Here is a 17480-nt window from a genome sequence, read left to right on the forward strand (position 1 = left end):
TCTGGCATATTTTTGTTTATATATGCAAAATAATATTAGTAATAAATGTTGTTGTTTTTTTTTATAAATGAAAGCCAGTATAACATGATGTATATCATTATTAATACAATAATCTTTATGTATTATGCATTATGGTAATGAGAATTGGGGGAAAAGTTGACATGCATTTAATTAATTTTTTTTCCTGAATTTGTTTGTACTAATTAACTCGCTCTGACATTCCTTTGTTAATATATGACAAGTAATATAAATAGTATAAAAATAATAAAATAATAGTTTTTTTTAAATCAGCATAAATGACAGTGTATAATAATAAAAAAAAATAATAAAAAGTTTTTTAATTAAACCATGTATTTTTTAATTACTTAATAAATAATAATAATTATTGTTTCTTTTTTGCACTAATTAACTGGTGTTTTTGTGAAGTTTTCTCCTAAGTACAATGTTAGACTCCCCATGTACCATAACATCACATCTGATGATCTAGAATGTTTTTATGAAAGCGAAGCAAATATTTAATAGCTGATTTGTCTGTGTAAGAAATAAAAAATATACATAAATGCGCATTTATGACATAATTTACTTCCAACACCAAACGCTGAACCGCATATATAGGACTTGCATCTATTTTCCTCTCATATTCTCATACTGCCTGCTGTTTTTGATAGCAAAATATCAAACTGACATTAGCTTGTTAAGGTCATGACGGGAAAATGTCGTCATGGAGAGCATTATGTTTCAGTCTGTGTGACCTGTGGTGACACGGAAATTGCTGATCTATGATCAGTTTTTGCCACTCATATCCTAGAATAAATATAGTTTATTTTAGCAGGGATAGCTGTTCCTGGATCAGCACGGATCAGCGGCGGCTGGTGGAATTTTCACCCGTTGTTTACTCAGAGAGTTGGCAATGGTGTGTGTGTGTGTGTGTGTGTGTGTGTGGTAGGGTAACTTGAGCTATTCCTCGGGAGCTCAGGCACGAGTCGGCTGTGAGATAATCCCTTCGACTAGTGACCAGACTACTGCCATCTCTCATTCCTGTGTGATTGTTTGCTTTTCGTGAGGTTGTGTACTTAGTTAGATTTCATGGGAGCTTATGCAATGATTTTGGTCTGATTTCTTTTATTATTCAGAACAATCAGTCTCAGTTCAGCTGAATAGTTCACCCCAAAATAAAAACTGTCATCATTTACTCACCCTTAGAACAAAATGAGGGCGAGTAAATAAAGACTAAATAAAGAGTAACAGATAATATACCATGATCCATCCATTAAAGGGGTGATGAACTGAGAAATCAAAATTTCCTTGAGCTTTTGACATATAAGAGATCATCATACTATAATAATATCCTGTAAGTTTCAGAACTGAAAACTACCTTGTTAGTCCAATAAAAGCTTTTATAGACATCAGGCTCAGCAAACGACTCGTTTTTCAAAGTGGGGAACTATGACGTCAAAGAGGATAAAACACCGCCTCCACAAAAGAAGATCAACGCCTACTTCAACACGGCCTGTTTAGCCCCGCCCACCGATTCGCCCAAACATGCTAAATAACATAGGACGACATGATAATTGCTAAACCGGATCGAGCTACTTCCAAGCAATAAACATGCTGTTTACTAAATATTGTGCAGTGCCTGTTTGTGGAAGACAGTCTGCAAAAATTGCGTTGCAATGATAAGATCTTTATTCACGCGATCAACAGACTGTCATCTGATCGCGTGCAACCTTTCATGTGATGGAATAGATTTAAATATAATGCTTTAAACGATACTTTTCACGATTTGTTAATCTCGATAGCTGTAATAGTAAAAACGTAGTAAAAGTTTTCGAGAGAGTTCATGTAATACTAGCTATTTCATATGCAAGCATGTCAGCCAATCACAGCAGTGGGCGTTTGCACTGCAGTCTCACAGCAGACACGCCCCTTAAAACAGAGCGTTCAAATCTGAGGCTGAAATCAGGCTTGGAAAAATGGCTTTTATTTATCAATTATGACCATTTTTGATGTAAAAATCATACTAACATTATAAGGGCACCCCAGGCAACATTATAAAATAATAAAACAATCCAGTTCATGACCCTTTTAAGGATGTCGGGTTTATATGGGTCATCCCAGATCCATCTGGTGACTTGAAGAATACAGAAAGACTGGTTTGTTGTGTGAGTGTTGGTCTGGCTGTTGTGGGTGTGATTGTGTTTTAGGGCAGTGGATTAGGTGTGATTATGGGGGATCAGGGTCCATGAGCCTTTGACCAGCTGCTCAGTGTCGTCTGCTTAAAGCCACCTCTCCATCACAAAGATGGAGAGAGTAAGAGGTAATCAGAATGTGATTTCAGTCTGTTTATACTGTATTTGAATTGTATCTCTTGCCGCATAAAATGAGTCATATTAATGGAATTATGTCGCATTTTAATCATTTTCTAGCACATTCTGTGAAGCAGCCTCATATTTGAGAGTGAATCTCATGAAAAACAGCTCAGGGCACATTTTACCCCTCAATTACCCCTCACAAGCTGATTGGCTTCTGCTGATCCTGCAGAATCCGGACTCCTCTAAAACCCTCCACCTCCCCCAGCTCCACCTGCCTAGATCTGATGTGGGATTTATGTATGTCTATTTGTTTAGCAGCAGCATATCTTACATGCTCACAGCAAATAATAATTATATAAATGTTCTAATACCATATATAGTGAAAATCTAGTTCATTATATATATGATGTTAGCACATTTATACTAATTATATATCATAATAAATTTATAATAATTTATTTCACAATACATAATGAGAAATAATTAGTTTTTTGCATTACTATGATAAGAAATGGAAAAATTATCTCATTTATTAATTTATAAATTAATAATTAATTGATTAAAAAATTGTCTCAATTAAATAAAAATTGTGGTAAAATAAGCATACTATATTGTTTTCTTCTGATTTTGTATTGTGAACGTGTTTTATGAGATGTATCCTTGAATTGTTTTTCTTTGAATGTGCGTTGTCATTTTAGGGGAGCTGAAAGACATTTTGAGTAATTTGTGTTCGTGTGGATGCTGTCTGAGCTCACTCTGCAAGGTCAAAATCACCCAGACACACACACACACACACACAAATACACAGAGGCATAGAGATGCATGAGTCACAAAGAGAAACTTCAGACTGACTTCCTGTGGGTCTCTTAGGATTTTCCATCATGATCAAGGTGATGCGAGGAATTTGACTTTGCTGTGGTTCATGACGTCAGTCTGAGTGGTTTAGGATTTAATTTGTATAATTGATGTTGTCAACAGCTGACCTCAGATGTGTTTAAATCCCTGCCAAAACGTAAAGCCAAACACAAGAACATCAGACATGTTCTCAATGGTAATGTGACAGATATCTGCATGCATGTCCTGTTGCATGCAGTGCTGGATACAGGCAGTGTTTGAAGTGGTAATGGCTCATATTTCTCATCTTACGTAAGAGCTTAAGAGGCTCGACTGGATTTAATCCCGCCCTGACGGACAGGGAAAGGCGGAGCCACACGCCAGCCAATCCCATCACGGCCATTGACACTCGCTGCGGTTGCAGACAGGTTGTATGGTGTTGGAATGTAAAGACACACGGTGTTAGGTGACTCCCTTCACCCTGATCAGATTTCCTTGCATAATCCAAACCTGCTATTAAAGCTATGTGAAGTCAGCAGCAGTGTGATGCAAGAGCAGATGCTTCAGAATAGCACATGTTGAGTGAAGTATGAGTAATGAAAGAGGAAAAGAGAGAAATTATGATGTGTGCAAACCTGCTAGGATGAATATTACACGCTGTTGGTTTTATTACCACATAGTTTTCTGCTTTTTGCTTTTAGTTAATGTACTACAAGAAATGAATGTACAAGATATAGCAGTGGGCATCTTTCTTACTGTTTATCAAATTCACCCCTATATAATCGACAGAAAAATGAACATTATCTTATTATTTACTCAGCCTCATGTCGTTCCAGACCTGTTCACTTTCCTTCTTCTGTGAAACACTTCTGTGATATATATATATATATATATATATATATATACTGTATATATATTCATTTCGAACAGTGTTATTTTAGTATTATTCATTTATTTGTAGTAATAATATTATTATTAGAATGGTCTTTTCATGTTTAAGTTTAATTTTTGTTTATTTTTTTGTAATTTTGTTATGTGCTTTTGATATTTTGATATTTTTATTTCAGTTTGTTGTCTTAGTTAATTTATTTCCTTAAAGGGATACTTCACCTCTGGAAAGATTAATGTGTATTTAAAATAGGTCATTTATGTAGAAGAAATGTGAAATTATTTTTGAATTTGGAGCTTTCTAGACTGAGAAAAGCCAGAAAATGTATTTTTGGCTTATGTGGATGAAAGACAACAACTCCCAGAATGCACTTGCTTCGCTGCCCTGGGAGGCCACTCCCAAGCCACGCTACCGTTAAGAGAGTGCAGTTGAAAACAACAAGGCTAGGCTACTAGTGAGTCTCCGTGACGAGTCTGCTCGGGATTTGGAGATCGCCCAAAATGTCCGGGATTCGGCTTTTGCGTTCTACAGTCGCCATTCATTGTTTACTGTGGCGAGCAGGACGAGGCTGAGGGCCGCGGGAGAACTGCGCGAGGCCGGTGGCGTGATTACTGAGACGCATCGGTCTCATAGGCTATCTCTCACGGAGGAGCGGGAATTTTCTCAGCAATGTTAAAACGCACATCACTTGTTTAGCGTTCATGTGAACACTACATTCAGATTCACCAGTCGGAATGAATTCAGTTAGATTGAAACAAAAGGTGTGCATGTAAACAATGAATGGTGACTGCAGAAAGCAAAAGCCGAATCCCGGACATTTTGGACGATCTCGATGTCCGGGAAAAAGAGGATGGTAACCCCTACCTCAGCTTTCTCCACAGAACAAGAGCCTGCCAGCTTAGCTTCCAAAGAAAGACGGCTGATACGTACATTCTGTGAGTGAGATCCCACCCTCTATGGGCGGGTTGAAAACATGCGGGACAGCTCCTCCTACTGGCTGTAGTCTTTAGCCTCTGGCCCAAAAATCCTCAGATGACGCAAAATGACGATTTTTGCGTCATCAGAGGATTTTTTCCAGACAAAAAATACATAAATCTCTCGTCTCAGGGGGATATGAGGGTGGAAAGCACGGTAATTCGAAAATACTACAGGTTTTCTACTAATACAAAGCTTAATGCTAAATCCTGAAGTATCCCTTTAAATTTATTTCTGTTATTTGCTAAGGCAACATTTCTCATTTTGTTTAGTTTAAGATTTAATTTAATTCTATTTAATTCTATTTTATTTTATCTTCATATCAGTAAGCCAAAATGTTTTAATAGTTTTACTTAACCATAATCATGCAGTTCGGAATCAGACTTGCAATTTTTGCCTAATGGGTGATAAAACGGGTTACACTGAAGTAGAGACTCAAGCCAGAATATCATACAGAATACCACCCAGCAACCACCAGAACACCTTAGCAAATGTACAGCTTTGCACTTAAAACCACTCAGAACACCTTAGCATCCACAAAGCAATGGACTGGCAACCACCGTAAAGCATCTTCAGGGCGAAATGTAAAAATCTAGTATCATAATGTTCTTTCCCCTGTCTGTTACCCCCCCCCCCCCCCCCCCCCCCCCACCCCCCCCACCGTGTGTCTCTCTCGCTCTTCATTACGAAACTATGTTCGCTCTGCCTTTGAGAGTCAAATCAAGCATGACGGGGACCATAAGTTCTGTATCTGTTCTCTTTTTCATCGGAGCAAACTCTATAGTTGTAGCTGAAAGCTGGTTCCTCGTTTCGTGCATCTGTTTTTTCCAATGGTTGTGTCTGACCTGTGAACTCGAGTCAGGCCGGCCGAATGTGTCAACACAGATTAAACAGTGTGCTCTTTTACAGGAAGTAGTCACATGGATGGATGGATGATGCATGAATATCTATGAATGACTAAATGAACAGTCCACTCTCTCTGTCTCTTTGTTTCAGTGTACAGGAGAGGAGAACTGGGTGGACAGCAGGACGGTTTATATCGGACAAAAAGAGCCTCCGCCAGGAACAGAAGCGTACATTCCGCAGAGATTTCCTGACAACAGAATCGTCTCCTCAAAGGTCAGATGTGCTCCACGGCCAAACAGCTATCTGAACCAAAAACAATACGCTAGGGAGGATGCACTGTACAGTCCGACCGTCATTATTGCAAAATAAACAATGAAAGGATGATCAGGACATAACAGGTGGTCTTGTATGGCGAAGGAAAAACACATTTTCTTAATCATTATTTTTGTTTTATCTTCCAAGATAAAAAAGTATAAAATAAAATCGGAATATTTGCTATGATATAAAAGATAATCATTTCATTAGAATATATATATTAAATTAAGTTTCTTTTTCTTACATTGGCTCGTTTTTAGCACTGTATAATATCAGTCTTTAAATGCAAGATATTTAAAGTGTACCTAAACTATACTTGCAATAGTTCCACTTTGGCAAAATCAAATATACTTAAGTATATCTTTAGTTGCACCTCAGCACTATTTCTGGATAACTAAAGTGCATTAAGTACAAAATTAGTTTTTAAGTGTATTAATTCACTGCAGACTTTTAAGTGTATGAATTTAGTCTGCCAAAAGTACAATTGCAGGCTATTTATTTTAAGTACCCAAATATGTAAATGTATTTGTAGTATACTTAGCATAAAATAAATGTATTTCAAATATATTTTGGTATATTTATTTTTCACTAGTTTTGGGATTGATAAAGGTCACATGTAACTGAAACGTTTGCCATTGTTCATTAAAGTGTTTCCTTAATAGGTGTTTTTGGTCTACGCACCTCATTTGGACAAGGCGCGGTGAATTCTTGCCTTTTTTTCAAATTCTGTGTGTTTTGCTTTCAAACATCTCTCTTTCTCTCCACAGTATACTTTCTGGAATTTTATACCGAAGAATCTCTTTGAGCAGTTCAGAAGAATCGCCAATTTCTATTTTCTGATCATCTTTCTAGTGCAGGTGTGTGATGGTGTCGCTTATGGAAATTGTCCTATTAGCATGAGTTGACCTTTCTGTGACAGCGTGATGTGTGATATTTCCCCTCTCACCATCTCTCTCTGTAGCTGATCATTGACACTCCCACCAGTCCTATGACCAGCGGTCTGCCTCTTTTCTTTGTCATCACTGTTACAGCCATTAAACAGGTGAGAAAAGACCCCTGACTTTCCTATTTAATTTGTGTTATAATTGTGACGTCACTCCTTCACTCGTCTCTCTCGCCACACTTCTTCTCTGCAGGGCTATGAGGACTGGATCAGGCACAAAGCGGACAACGCTATAAACCAATGTCCAGTCCACGTCATCCAGCATGGAAAAGTCGTACGCAAACAGAGTCAAAAGCTACGGGTGCGTAAGCTAAGCACATATAAAATCTGTCTGTTACTGTTAAAAAATACTGTTTTCAAACAGATTTCCCAAACAGTCCTCTTCGTTTTTCCATTGGTGAAGAAAACGGATGCCCCAAACTCATCCTATTTGTTGAGCCAGTGTTGGGCTGGTTGAGACACTTAAAGTCAAGTTTTTAATGTTGTTTATATGTCTATGTGGTGTTTTAATCACAAATCAACACCATTGCTGAGTATTTTCTCCTTAAAACTGCAGTGAACTAAAGACAGTCTCAAAAACGCGGTTTGAAATCGCTGGTGTTTCTGACGTCACAAACACCCTTGTAACCAATCACGTCAATGTGTGATCAATGAGTGGATCTCTGAGCTGGTGTGAGTGAGTGGAGGTGGGGCTAATTTGCATATTCATAGATAAATGAGGAATTACGCACATACTAAATGAGGAAAGAGTGTAGAGTTACATTCAAGCTACTTAAAGGCATGAAGACATTTTTTTCAAGGAAAAACATTTAAATATGTCATTTTGGTGATCAAAGAGGAGTTTTAAGGTATACAATTATTGACTACATGGGGACTTTAAATAAACAGCAGTGTTTTGAAAGTCCGACAGTGTTTCCATTTTTCAGGAAAATTAACCTATAAATGGCTTACTATCTATGCATATTAAGAAAATATTTTAATGCTGAAAAAATGACACACCTCAATGAGTTTTCGTTTTATTCTCAGAGAAATAAATCAACAAAGTTTCGCTCTGCTAACCAGCATTCTGCTTACACAGCCAGCTTGCTGTTTGGAAACAGAATGTTGGCATGCCAACAAGCAGAATGACAGTGTGCCCACGTTACCCACAATGCACTGGGAATCTTTTGTTATTTAATTGTGGAACTATTGCTCTCTCACTCTCTTTCAATATGAAAAAATCTGTATTTTAATGTTAGAAAAAAAAAATTCTTAATGTTTTTATTAGTTTAGAATCCCCCCCATCATATTGTTTTCCATGGTATTTTTGCTATCCAGAAGTCATTCTGCATGATTTCATGCAATACAGTGAGTAAAAAACCCCACATTGAGAAACACTGAAAGCTGTGACGATAAAGAAAGAATGTGCTTGAATACTAACCATTACAGCTTTTCCCACTGATAATCCAGCCAGCATCTGTAATCCGTTACGCAACCCATGCAGACATGCCAGCGGGAACAATTACCAGGATCAGGATTTTCATTTATGTAGATTCATGAGTACACAGTCAAACCTAAGTTTATTCAGACATTTCTTACATTATCACAGTTTATTCGCTATAGTTTAGAAAATGGTGATAAAATATGACAACTGGTTTTGGCCATCCTTCTGTTTGACTGTCTCACAAATGAATTAGGTTAAATTGCTGTCAGCTGGTAATTTTAAGTACACAGTTAGATAATACCAATTTAGGTCAACCAATTACCAGGCAATGCCTAATTTTGTTCAGTCTGTGGTGTAAAAAGGTCGCATTAGCAATTAAAGAAAAAACACTTCAGCAAAACATGGTCAGGTCAAAGTGTCTGAATAATTTTTGGTCCCATATGTTTTATACATTTTACTGGTAGTCCACTCTATGAAGAATAAAAAAATGTAATCTGTTGTCTGAATAATTTTTGGTTTGACTGTATATATTTTATTCATTCCACTGTGACTCAACCCATTATCTATAACTCATTATCAACTCATTACTAAAGTACTATAGGCAACTCATTGTCTATAGTTGATTTGTTGATATTGGTGTGACAGTATATCGTTATTCAAAAGCTCTGCAGTAAGGGTATGTAGACATTATCTGTACCACATAAATGTTGAATTGAACCCTTTCCTGCTCTTTGACCTTTCAGGTGGGTGATATTGTCCAGGTGAAGGAGGATGAGACGTTTCCGTGTGACCTCATACTGCTCTCCACCAGTAGAGAAGACGGGACATGTTTCGTCACAACAGCCAGCTTAGATGGAGAGTCCAGCCATAAGGTGATTGGTCATTTTATAGAAAGGCTAACATCACTGTTATTATTCCTAAAACTTAGGAGTTTATTGTAATCTTACAAGTCGCATTTACATTTACATTCTGTCATATTTATTCATATAGCGCTTTAAGCAATATAGATCGTTTCAAAGCAGCTTCTCAGTAATAAACTGGAAAATAATAGAATCAGTGATGCAAACTTCGTCAAATATGAGAGTTTGTTACAAGTTAGTTTAGAATTGATTCATTGTTGAGATGTTGCAAAATTCATTAATTATGAAACAAAGTCGCATCAGCTATAAAGCAGCTCTGCAGAAAACAGTAGTGTCATCTTCCAGCTCAGTTCAGTTCAAGTTTTGTTCTCATACATTGTGACTGAAATGTAACACTGTGACTGAAATGTGTTGGTCGCACTATACAGCACACTGCCAGTTACTCTCATTAGATAGGAGATTGTAGAAATATGTGTGAGAGTTTTTGACCTTGGAATGTCGACTGGTTTCTCTCGTTCTCTCCTCTCTGCACAAAGACCTATTATGCAGTTCAGGACACAAAGGCATTCAACACAGCAGAGGAGGTGGACACACTGCATGCCACGATAGAATGCGAACAACCCCAGCCGGACCTTTACAAGTGAGTAATACGCACATATACTGTATCAGCAGTAAACACATAAACAAACCCTTGCTTTCTCTTACAAACACACACTATGCATAGGACTACTGTTGGACTGACACCACAGCGTGCCACACACTCCAGATACCCCACACAAATATCCTCACATGGTGTCTTAACCACACACACACACACACACACACACACACACACACACACACACACACACACACACACACACACACATTAACACAAAGCCCAGGCTAGACATTAATTTCTATCTTTTCTTCCTCTCCCGCTTTAGATTTGTGGGACGCATCAATATTTATTTGGATCGCGACGAACCCATCGCGAGGTAAATCTATACTCAGGAAATTGACTCTTAATTAAAGGGCCAGTGTGTGAAAGATTGAATTCAGGAGGGACAATTTATCATTTTCATACAACAGCTCTCTCTTCCAATTCTGATTCTTACTAAAGAAATGCTCCCATTCAGATTTCCTTGCAGTCCACTCTAACTTTAATAAACAATTTTGTATTTTGGTACAAATATGTAAGTAAATGTAATGTCATATTATATATTTCATGTTATATAATATAAATAATGCAAATATTGGTATCTTGGTGCACTTCAAATATGCAAATATGTTAATAAATATATAGTATTTAAAATAAAATATAAAATAAATATTTATTATTGCATTTTATATACTACTGCAACGACTGCATTATAATATAATATAATATATATAATTAAATAGAGTAATAGTGATATCAGCATAGTGCATTTAGGCAGCTTCACAACTATTTATTTTCATATTTAGAGCATTTAGTTCATTAATATTAGGTTAGTTGACACATAACATGAATGTTTTAGGTTAAATGTATACACTGCATAAGGTAAAGTGTATATTTCATTGCTTTTACTGGTCACCATTTCTTTTATTTTTCCATTTCCAATGACCATTTAATTTTTTATACCTTAATTTTTATTTAAAATGGTCCTGCATTGTGACTTATAAAGTTGCACTACAGTGTGTTCACTGTCAAAAGATGTGAGCATAATTTTGTTCATCATTGTAATGCTCAATTTGATCTTGTTTGATTATTTTAGACCCCTGGGTTCTGAGAACCTGCTGCTGCGTGGAGCCACACTGAAAAACACTGAATACATACATGGTAATAAAATCCACACTATACATTTACATATCATTTAAGCGCATACTCATTTATATTAATGCATTTGGCAGACACTTTATCCTGAATATCATGCGGCGCATTCAAGGTATATATTGTGTTCCTTAGGAGCGCTGTCTGCATTTAGTCTAAACCTACTGATGTCAATGATGCCAAGATCTATCACTATAACCTGGTACAATGCATACGTGATCAGTTTTTTAGGCAAAAGGAAGGGCAGGAGAATGAGAGAAGAGTTGCTGATTGAGTCATTTTGTCACTCTGTTCCCACTGTAATTAAATGAGTCACTGAGGCTTGTGAGATCAGAGAGAAGTTCTTAATTGCTAGAGAGAGAGAGCGAGAGAAAGGGCGAGAGAGGGAGATGAATGTCACATTATACACGTGAGGATTCTAAGTGCAGGGCAAGCTCTAAAAATGTTTAACTTTGTTACAGCGGAGCCATTATGCCTTAGTGTACGGTAAGGCAAAAAGAGCTCAGTTATGTAACAACGGCTTTCACATTGTCATAACATCAAAGAGGCTGTACTGAGATGTTCATAAGAGAATTGTGTTCTCAAAATGCTCTTCGTCTTCTCTTGTTTCTCTAGCTGTGGCCATCTACACAGGCATGGAAACCAAGATGGCCCTCAACTACCAGTCCAAGTCTCAGAAACGCTCCGCTGTTGAAAAGTAAGACACGATGATAGGCTTTCGATCGGTTTATCTTGCTGTCAGCATGTACAGCGTAATGCATTTAGTGTCTGTTTTGTAAAGCAAATTGCAAGCCTCTGTATTTGTTGTCACGAATTGTATCAAGTTGCGCTCACATGTGTCTCGCTGACAATTCTGTCAGACAGATAGATGCAGCCATTAAGAAAATACATCAAATCTGTTATATTGAATAAGCAGGTGTACTTTCAGAGATCTTCTTGCAAAAGTTTGGATATCATTGACTTTTGTAATCAAATCAATGTAGATTTTTTTTTTTAAGACCTTAATTTAATATTATAGATGTCATTCGGACAGGATACGAGACTCTCAGGGAAAGTTATTGCGGATGGATTTCGTCACCCTGATGTAGTATGATACGTGTTTGTACCATTAGGTCCATAAATGATTATGCATATATATGGGTCTGAGATCATCTCATCGCTGTTTCACAGGTCAATGAATGCCTACCTGATTGTGTACCTCTGCATTCTGATCAGTAAAGCTCTGATCAATACGCTCCTCAAGTACGTCTGGCAGGCCGACGCAAACCGAGACGAGCCCTGGTACAACCAGAAAACTGAGACAGAGAGGCAACGGCATGTAGTACGTGCTATTATTATAATAATTATTTTTCCTTTTAATTAGAATTTATTAGGGCTGGGCAACGATTAATCGCGATTAATTAATTGTGTAATTATTTAGTATATATAAATACACACATATGCATGTATATATTTAAGAAAAATGTCTTTATAAAATATTTATATATAATATAAATTATGTATATAAATATATATACAGTATAAACATGCAAATATTTCTTAAATATATACATGCAAATGTGTGTGTTTATATATACTAAATAATTATACGCAGTACAAACACATATATTATGTAAACACAAACTTTTATTTTGGATGCGATTAATCGCGATTAATCATTGCCCAGCCCTAGAATGTATTATAGTTTATTTTATTATTATTTCTTTATTTGTTATATGTGTATTGCCTTATTTTATTTACAAATTAAAAATGGAGATAAAGTTATATATATAATAATTTAATATAGAAATGTCAAAATAAAATATAATTTGATTATAAAATATTTGTATATTATATAGAACTTTATTATAAAATATATCATTTTGTACTACTATGTTTATATATATATATATATATATATATATAATTTTTTTATTTAAAATAAGACAATACACATAACAAATATATAAATAATATATATACTGTGTGTGTATATTCAGTAGTCAACTTTTGAAGTGAATCAAAATTTTTCATCAGTTATCCATGAATTTTGAACAATACTATATATATATATATATACTACTTACTATATTTTATACTTTCATATCATTAACACAAAGCAAAACAAATGCTCAAAATGAAACTCAAACTATTTAATTCCCATCATTTGTCTCCTCAGTTAATCCGGGCATTCACAGATTTCCTGGCCTACATGGTTCTGTTCAACTACATCATTCCCGTGTCCATGTACGTTACCGTGGAGATGCAGAAGTTCTTGGGCTCGTACTTCATCCTGTGGGACGACGACATGTTTGATGAGGAGCTCGGAGAGCGGCCGCTCGTCAATACCTCAGATCTTAACGAGGAGCTTGGACAGGTGCGAAACCATTTCAGTACATTTCAAAACTGTCCGGGTCAATATTTGTTCACTTTCTCTCTCTTTTTTTCCCCCTTCTCCATTACAGGTGGAATATGTCTTCACAGACAAGACTGGCACTTTGACGGAAAATAACATGGAGTTGAGGGAATGTTGTGTGGATGGGCATGTGTATGTGCCGCATGCCATCTGTAACGGGCAGATCTTACCTGGAGCTGCAGAAATGGACATGATCGACTCCTCTCCGGGCGTAGATGGAAAGGTGAGCTTGTTGTTTGTTTCCATAACTGCTGTTTAGCAGGGATTTGGACATGTGGACAATGATTTCTGAAGGATCATGTGACGCTGAAGACTGGAGTAATGACGAGGAAAATTCAACTTTACCATCACAGAAATAAATTACATCTTAAAATAGAAAATAATAATTAAAACTGTTTGTACTGTATATGTTTGATCATATAAATAAATACAATAAATGCAGCCTTGCTGAGCATAAAAATGTATAAAAAAAATAAAAAAAAGACCATAAACACCCTAAAGACCCTGTACTTGAACCAAAGTAACTGTCTTACAGTAGTCCAAAAAAGTATTTGTACATACAAAAAAAAGAAAGGAAAATATTATAATATATTAAATATCAAACCAAATATAATTTAAAACAAACAAACTTTTCTATTTTTGCAAACATTTTAGCCATCTGGTTTTAATGTGATTTTTATACATTTGATGAAAGAAGCTAAAGAAGCTGTAAAAACGTTTGGACAAGATGAGAGAATGTTATTATCAATAGCTAGTTATGTGTCATTGCACAGATAAATCATGTTATCACCAAGGCAAGCTTTTTTGCATGAATATTTTAGCTGTGGAGTGATGGATGTATTCTAATTTTATCTTGAGCGACGTGACACATTAATGCAGAAGATTAACTAAAACATTTATTAAAGAATTTGTTAACTCGAATTTCACCTCACATCTCTTGTCAGTTGTATTTTTGACTGAGATTTGTGAATAATGGATAAACTCAGTTTGCCCATTCAAATTAGATTCTGTTAGGATAATGTTGTGTGCATGTGCATAAAGTGAAATATCAGAGTTCAGTGTTGTTGAGATATTGAATACCTGCTTGTATCAAATGTATCCACATATTTACTGGATACATGGGTATATTGACTGCATTTTGTTCAGAGTTAGAAACAGACTCTCTCTCTCTCTCTCTCTCTCTCTCTCTCTCTCTCTCTCTCTCTCTCTCTCTCTCTCTCTCTCGCTCTCGCTCTCGCTCTCTCTCCCTCTTTTTATCTCTCTGTTCTTCTGAGCTGACTCAGGTAGTGTCACATAACCTGTGTGTACTATACACTACTGGTCAAAAGTTTGTAATATTTAAAGACATTAATATTTAATGTTTTTGAAAGAAGTCTATTATGCTCACCAAGGCTGCATTTATTTGATCAAAAGCACAACAGTAATGTGAAATATTATATTTTTGACCAAATCAGCATATCAGAATGATTTCTGAAGGATCATGTGACACTGAAGACTGGAGTAATGATGCTGAAAATTCAGCTTTACATCACAGGAATAAATTACTTTCTAAAACATATTGAAATAGAAACGTTATTTTAAATTGAAACAATTTTTCACAATTTTACAGTTTTTACTGTATTTTTTAATCAAATAAATGTAGCCTTGGTGTGCAGAAGAGATTTATTTTTTCTAGTATTACATTTAATACAGTATATCACTGTTTTAAACACTCTTTTTGCTTTAGGAATTGGAAACTCTTTGTAGCAAAAGTTTTGTACACCGCATTTCAGGGCAAACATTTATGTGTTCTTGAAATGATCAGGGATTTAGAACCAATTGTCTTTTTAATCTCTCGTAGCGTGGTGTCATTTCTGACTCTTGGTGTGTGTGTGTGTGTCTCATCAGGAGCGAGAGGAGCTGTTTTTCCGTGCATTGTGCCTGTGTCACACAGTCCAGGTGAAGGAAGAGGAGACGGTGGACGGCATTAAGAGAGGAATCCATCAGGGCAAATCCACCTCCTTCTACATCTCCTCCTCTCCAGACGAGGTTGCGCTGGTGGAGGGCATGAAAAGGCAAGACACATGCATGCATAAACTCACACTCATAAACATGCACTCACACGGACACACTTTATAAAACTATATGGTAACACTTTACAATAAGGTCTCGTTTGTTAACATACGGTAACTTCATTAGTTAACATGAACTAACAATGAGCAATATATTCTTACAGCATTTATTAAAGGTAGGGTAGGCAATTTCAGAGAGGCTAGTAATAGCAAGCTAGCGTTGAAAGTTTGAGATCCCAACCCCCCCTTTAGAGCGCTCTACAAAGCCACACCTCCTTCAAAACACATGAGTGTGTACAGCAGAGTCTGCAAAGCATCACAAGACGAGAAACGGCGTTAAATTACCTCATGTTACCTCTTACTTGTACCAATTGACTGCTGCAAATTCATTTTGGCATTGATAGTGTTGACACAGAAACGCATAAATCCGAGTCTGAGGACGTGAAGAGCTCCGGGTAGAACGTCACGGGTTGACATCTCATAATTACGGTTACAACATGGTGTGAACCCAGCATAAGCTCGTGGTTTTGGTTCAGGAGGAACTGTAAAATGCGGCTGCTGTTTGTTCATGGTACTCGGTGACTGTCTATCACTCTGCATATCCTTACTGAACCCGCTGATGATGTGTGATGTCTGCGTGGGCAGGGTGTCGCAGAGGTATGGAAATTCATATGTTGACAGGCAGGTGGGACATCCTATCATTGCATTCGGACCGAATGCAATGATCGGACGGACATTCTTTTGCTCCTGAGACATCCACAAAGATATATGTACATGTTTTAATATTTAGACCACTTCTATTATTGATTGCTATCATGATGTGAAGAGAGTTTCAACCAGTATAACAAAAAGTGTTTATAAAAAAAATTGCCTACTCTACCTTTAACCTTTTAATGTTAATAGAAAATTAGGTTAGTTCAAAAGTGCATTAACTAATGTTAACTGACATAACTTTTGATCTTAAAACATGTGTTAGTAAATGTTGAGATTAACATTAACTAAGATTAATAAATGCTGTAAAAGTTGTTGTGCATTTGTTATATTTGTAAATGTCTTCATTAGATTTTCAAAGAAAAGTTGATTCATTATGATATGAGCACTTTATCACAATAAGAAACAAAGCTTACTTTCTCTTTCTCTCGCCTGCTCAGGTTGGGCTTCACCTATCTCCGTCTGAAGGACAGTCACATGGAGATCCTTAACAGAGATGATGAAATGGAAAGGTGAGCCATCTGGACAACAGCATGAGTGCAATGACCAACAGGAAACTAGCAGCATTTGGATAGAGGCAGGCAGATTTTTATTTTTAAAGGCCAGTTACTTCATGGATCCGGGATACTATGCATCCTGATAAAGTTCCCTTGGCCTTTGGAATTAAAATAGCCCCACATCATCACATAGCCTTCACCATACCTAGAGATTGGCATGGTTTTATTTCAGTTAGCCTAATAGCTGGTTTGATTTGCATTGAGAGATGATCTTATGGAAAGTACTCCATGCCAATCTCTAGGTATGGTGAAGGCTATGTGATGATGTGGGGCTATTTTAATTCCAAAGGCCAAGGGAACTTTATCAGGATGCATAGTATCCTGGATCCATGAAGTAACTGGCCTTTAAAAATAAAAATCTGCCTGCCTCTATGGGAATTTAACATAGGGGTGTCCAGACTTATGCACCCTGTATTTTAAGGAAGAACATTTATTTATTTACGATACATTATTCATGTATGATGGGTGTCTAAACTTATGCATAGAACTGTATATATGTATATATATATATATGTGTGTGTGTGTGTGTGTGTGTGTGTGTGTGTGTGTGTGTGTGTGTGTGTGTGTATATATATAT

At 36.5% G+C, this 17480-nt stretch overlaps 1 protein-coding gene across 5 annotated transcripts in view; it reads left to right on the forward strand.

The window, feature by feature from the left end:
• The window catches only part of atp11a (ATPase phospholipid transporting 11A), an 81875-nt gene that overhangs the window by 30609 nt on the left and 33786 nt on the right, over positions 1–17480 (forward strand). For all 5 annotated transcript variants that reach the window (XM_082164715.1, XM_082164716.1, XM_082164717.1 and 2 more), the window contains exons 2-15: positions 6007–6129; positions 6939–7028; positions 7133–7213; positions 7308–7415; positions 9281–9409; positions 9934–10037; positions 10324–10374; positions 11134–11198; positions 11805–11886; positions 12360–12510; positions 13348–13545; positions 13634–13807; positions 15472–15638; positions 16787–16858. In XM_082164715.1, the coding sequence (XP_082020841.1) occupies positions 6007–6129; positions 6939–7028; positions 7133–7213; positions 7308–7415; positions 9281–9409; positions 9934–10037; positions 10324–10374; positions 11134–11198; positions 11805–11886; positions 12360–12510; positions 13348–13545; positions 13634–13807; positions 15472–15638; positions 16787–16858 (1595 nt within the window). The remainder of the gene's footprint in view (positions 1–6006; positions 6130–6938; positions 7029–7132; positions 7214–7307; positions 7416–9280; positions 9410–9933; positions 10038–10323; positions 10375–11133; positions 11199–11804; positions 11887–12359; positions 12511–13347; positions 13546–13633; positions 13808–15471; positions 15639–16786; positions 16859–17480) is intronic.

This window comes from Leuciscus leuciscus (genome assembly GCF_965113295.1).
Source record: "Leuciscus leuciscus genome assembly, chromosome: 3".
In the NCBI taxonomy this organism is placed as follows: domain Eukaryota; kingdom Metazoa; phylum Chordata; class Actinopteri; order Cypriniformes; family Leuciscidae; genus Leuciscus; species Leuciscus leuciscus.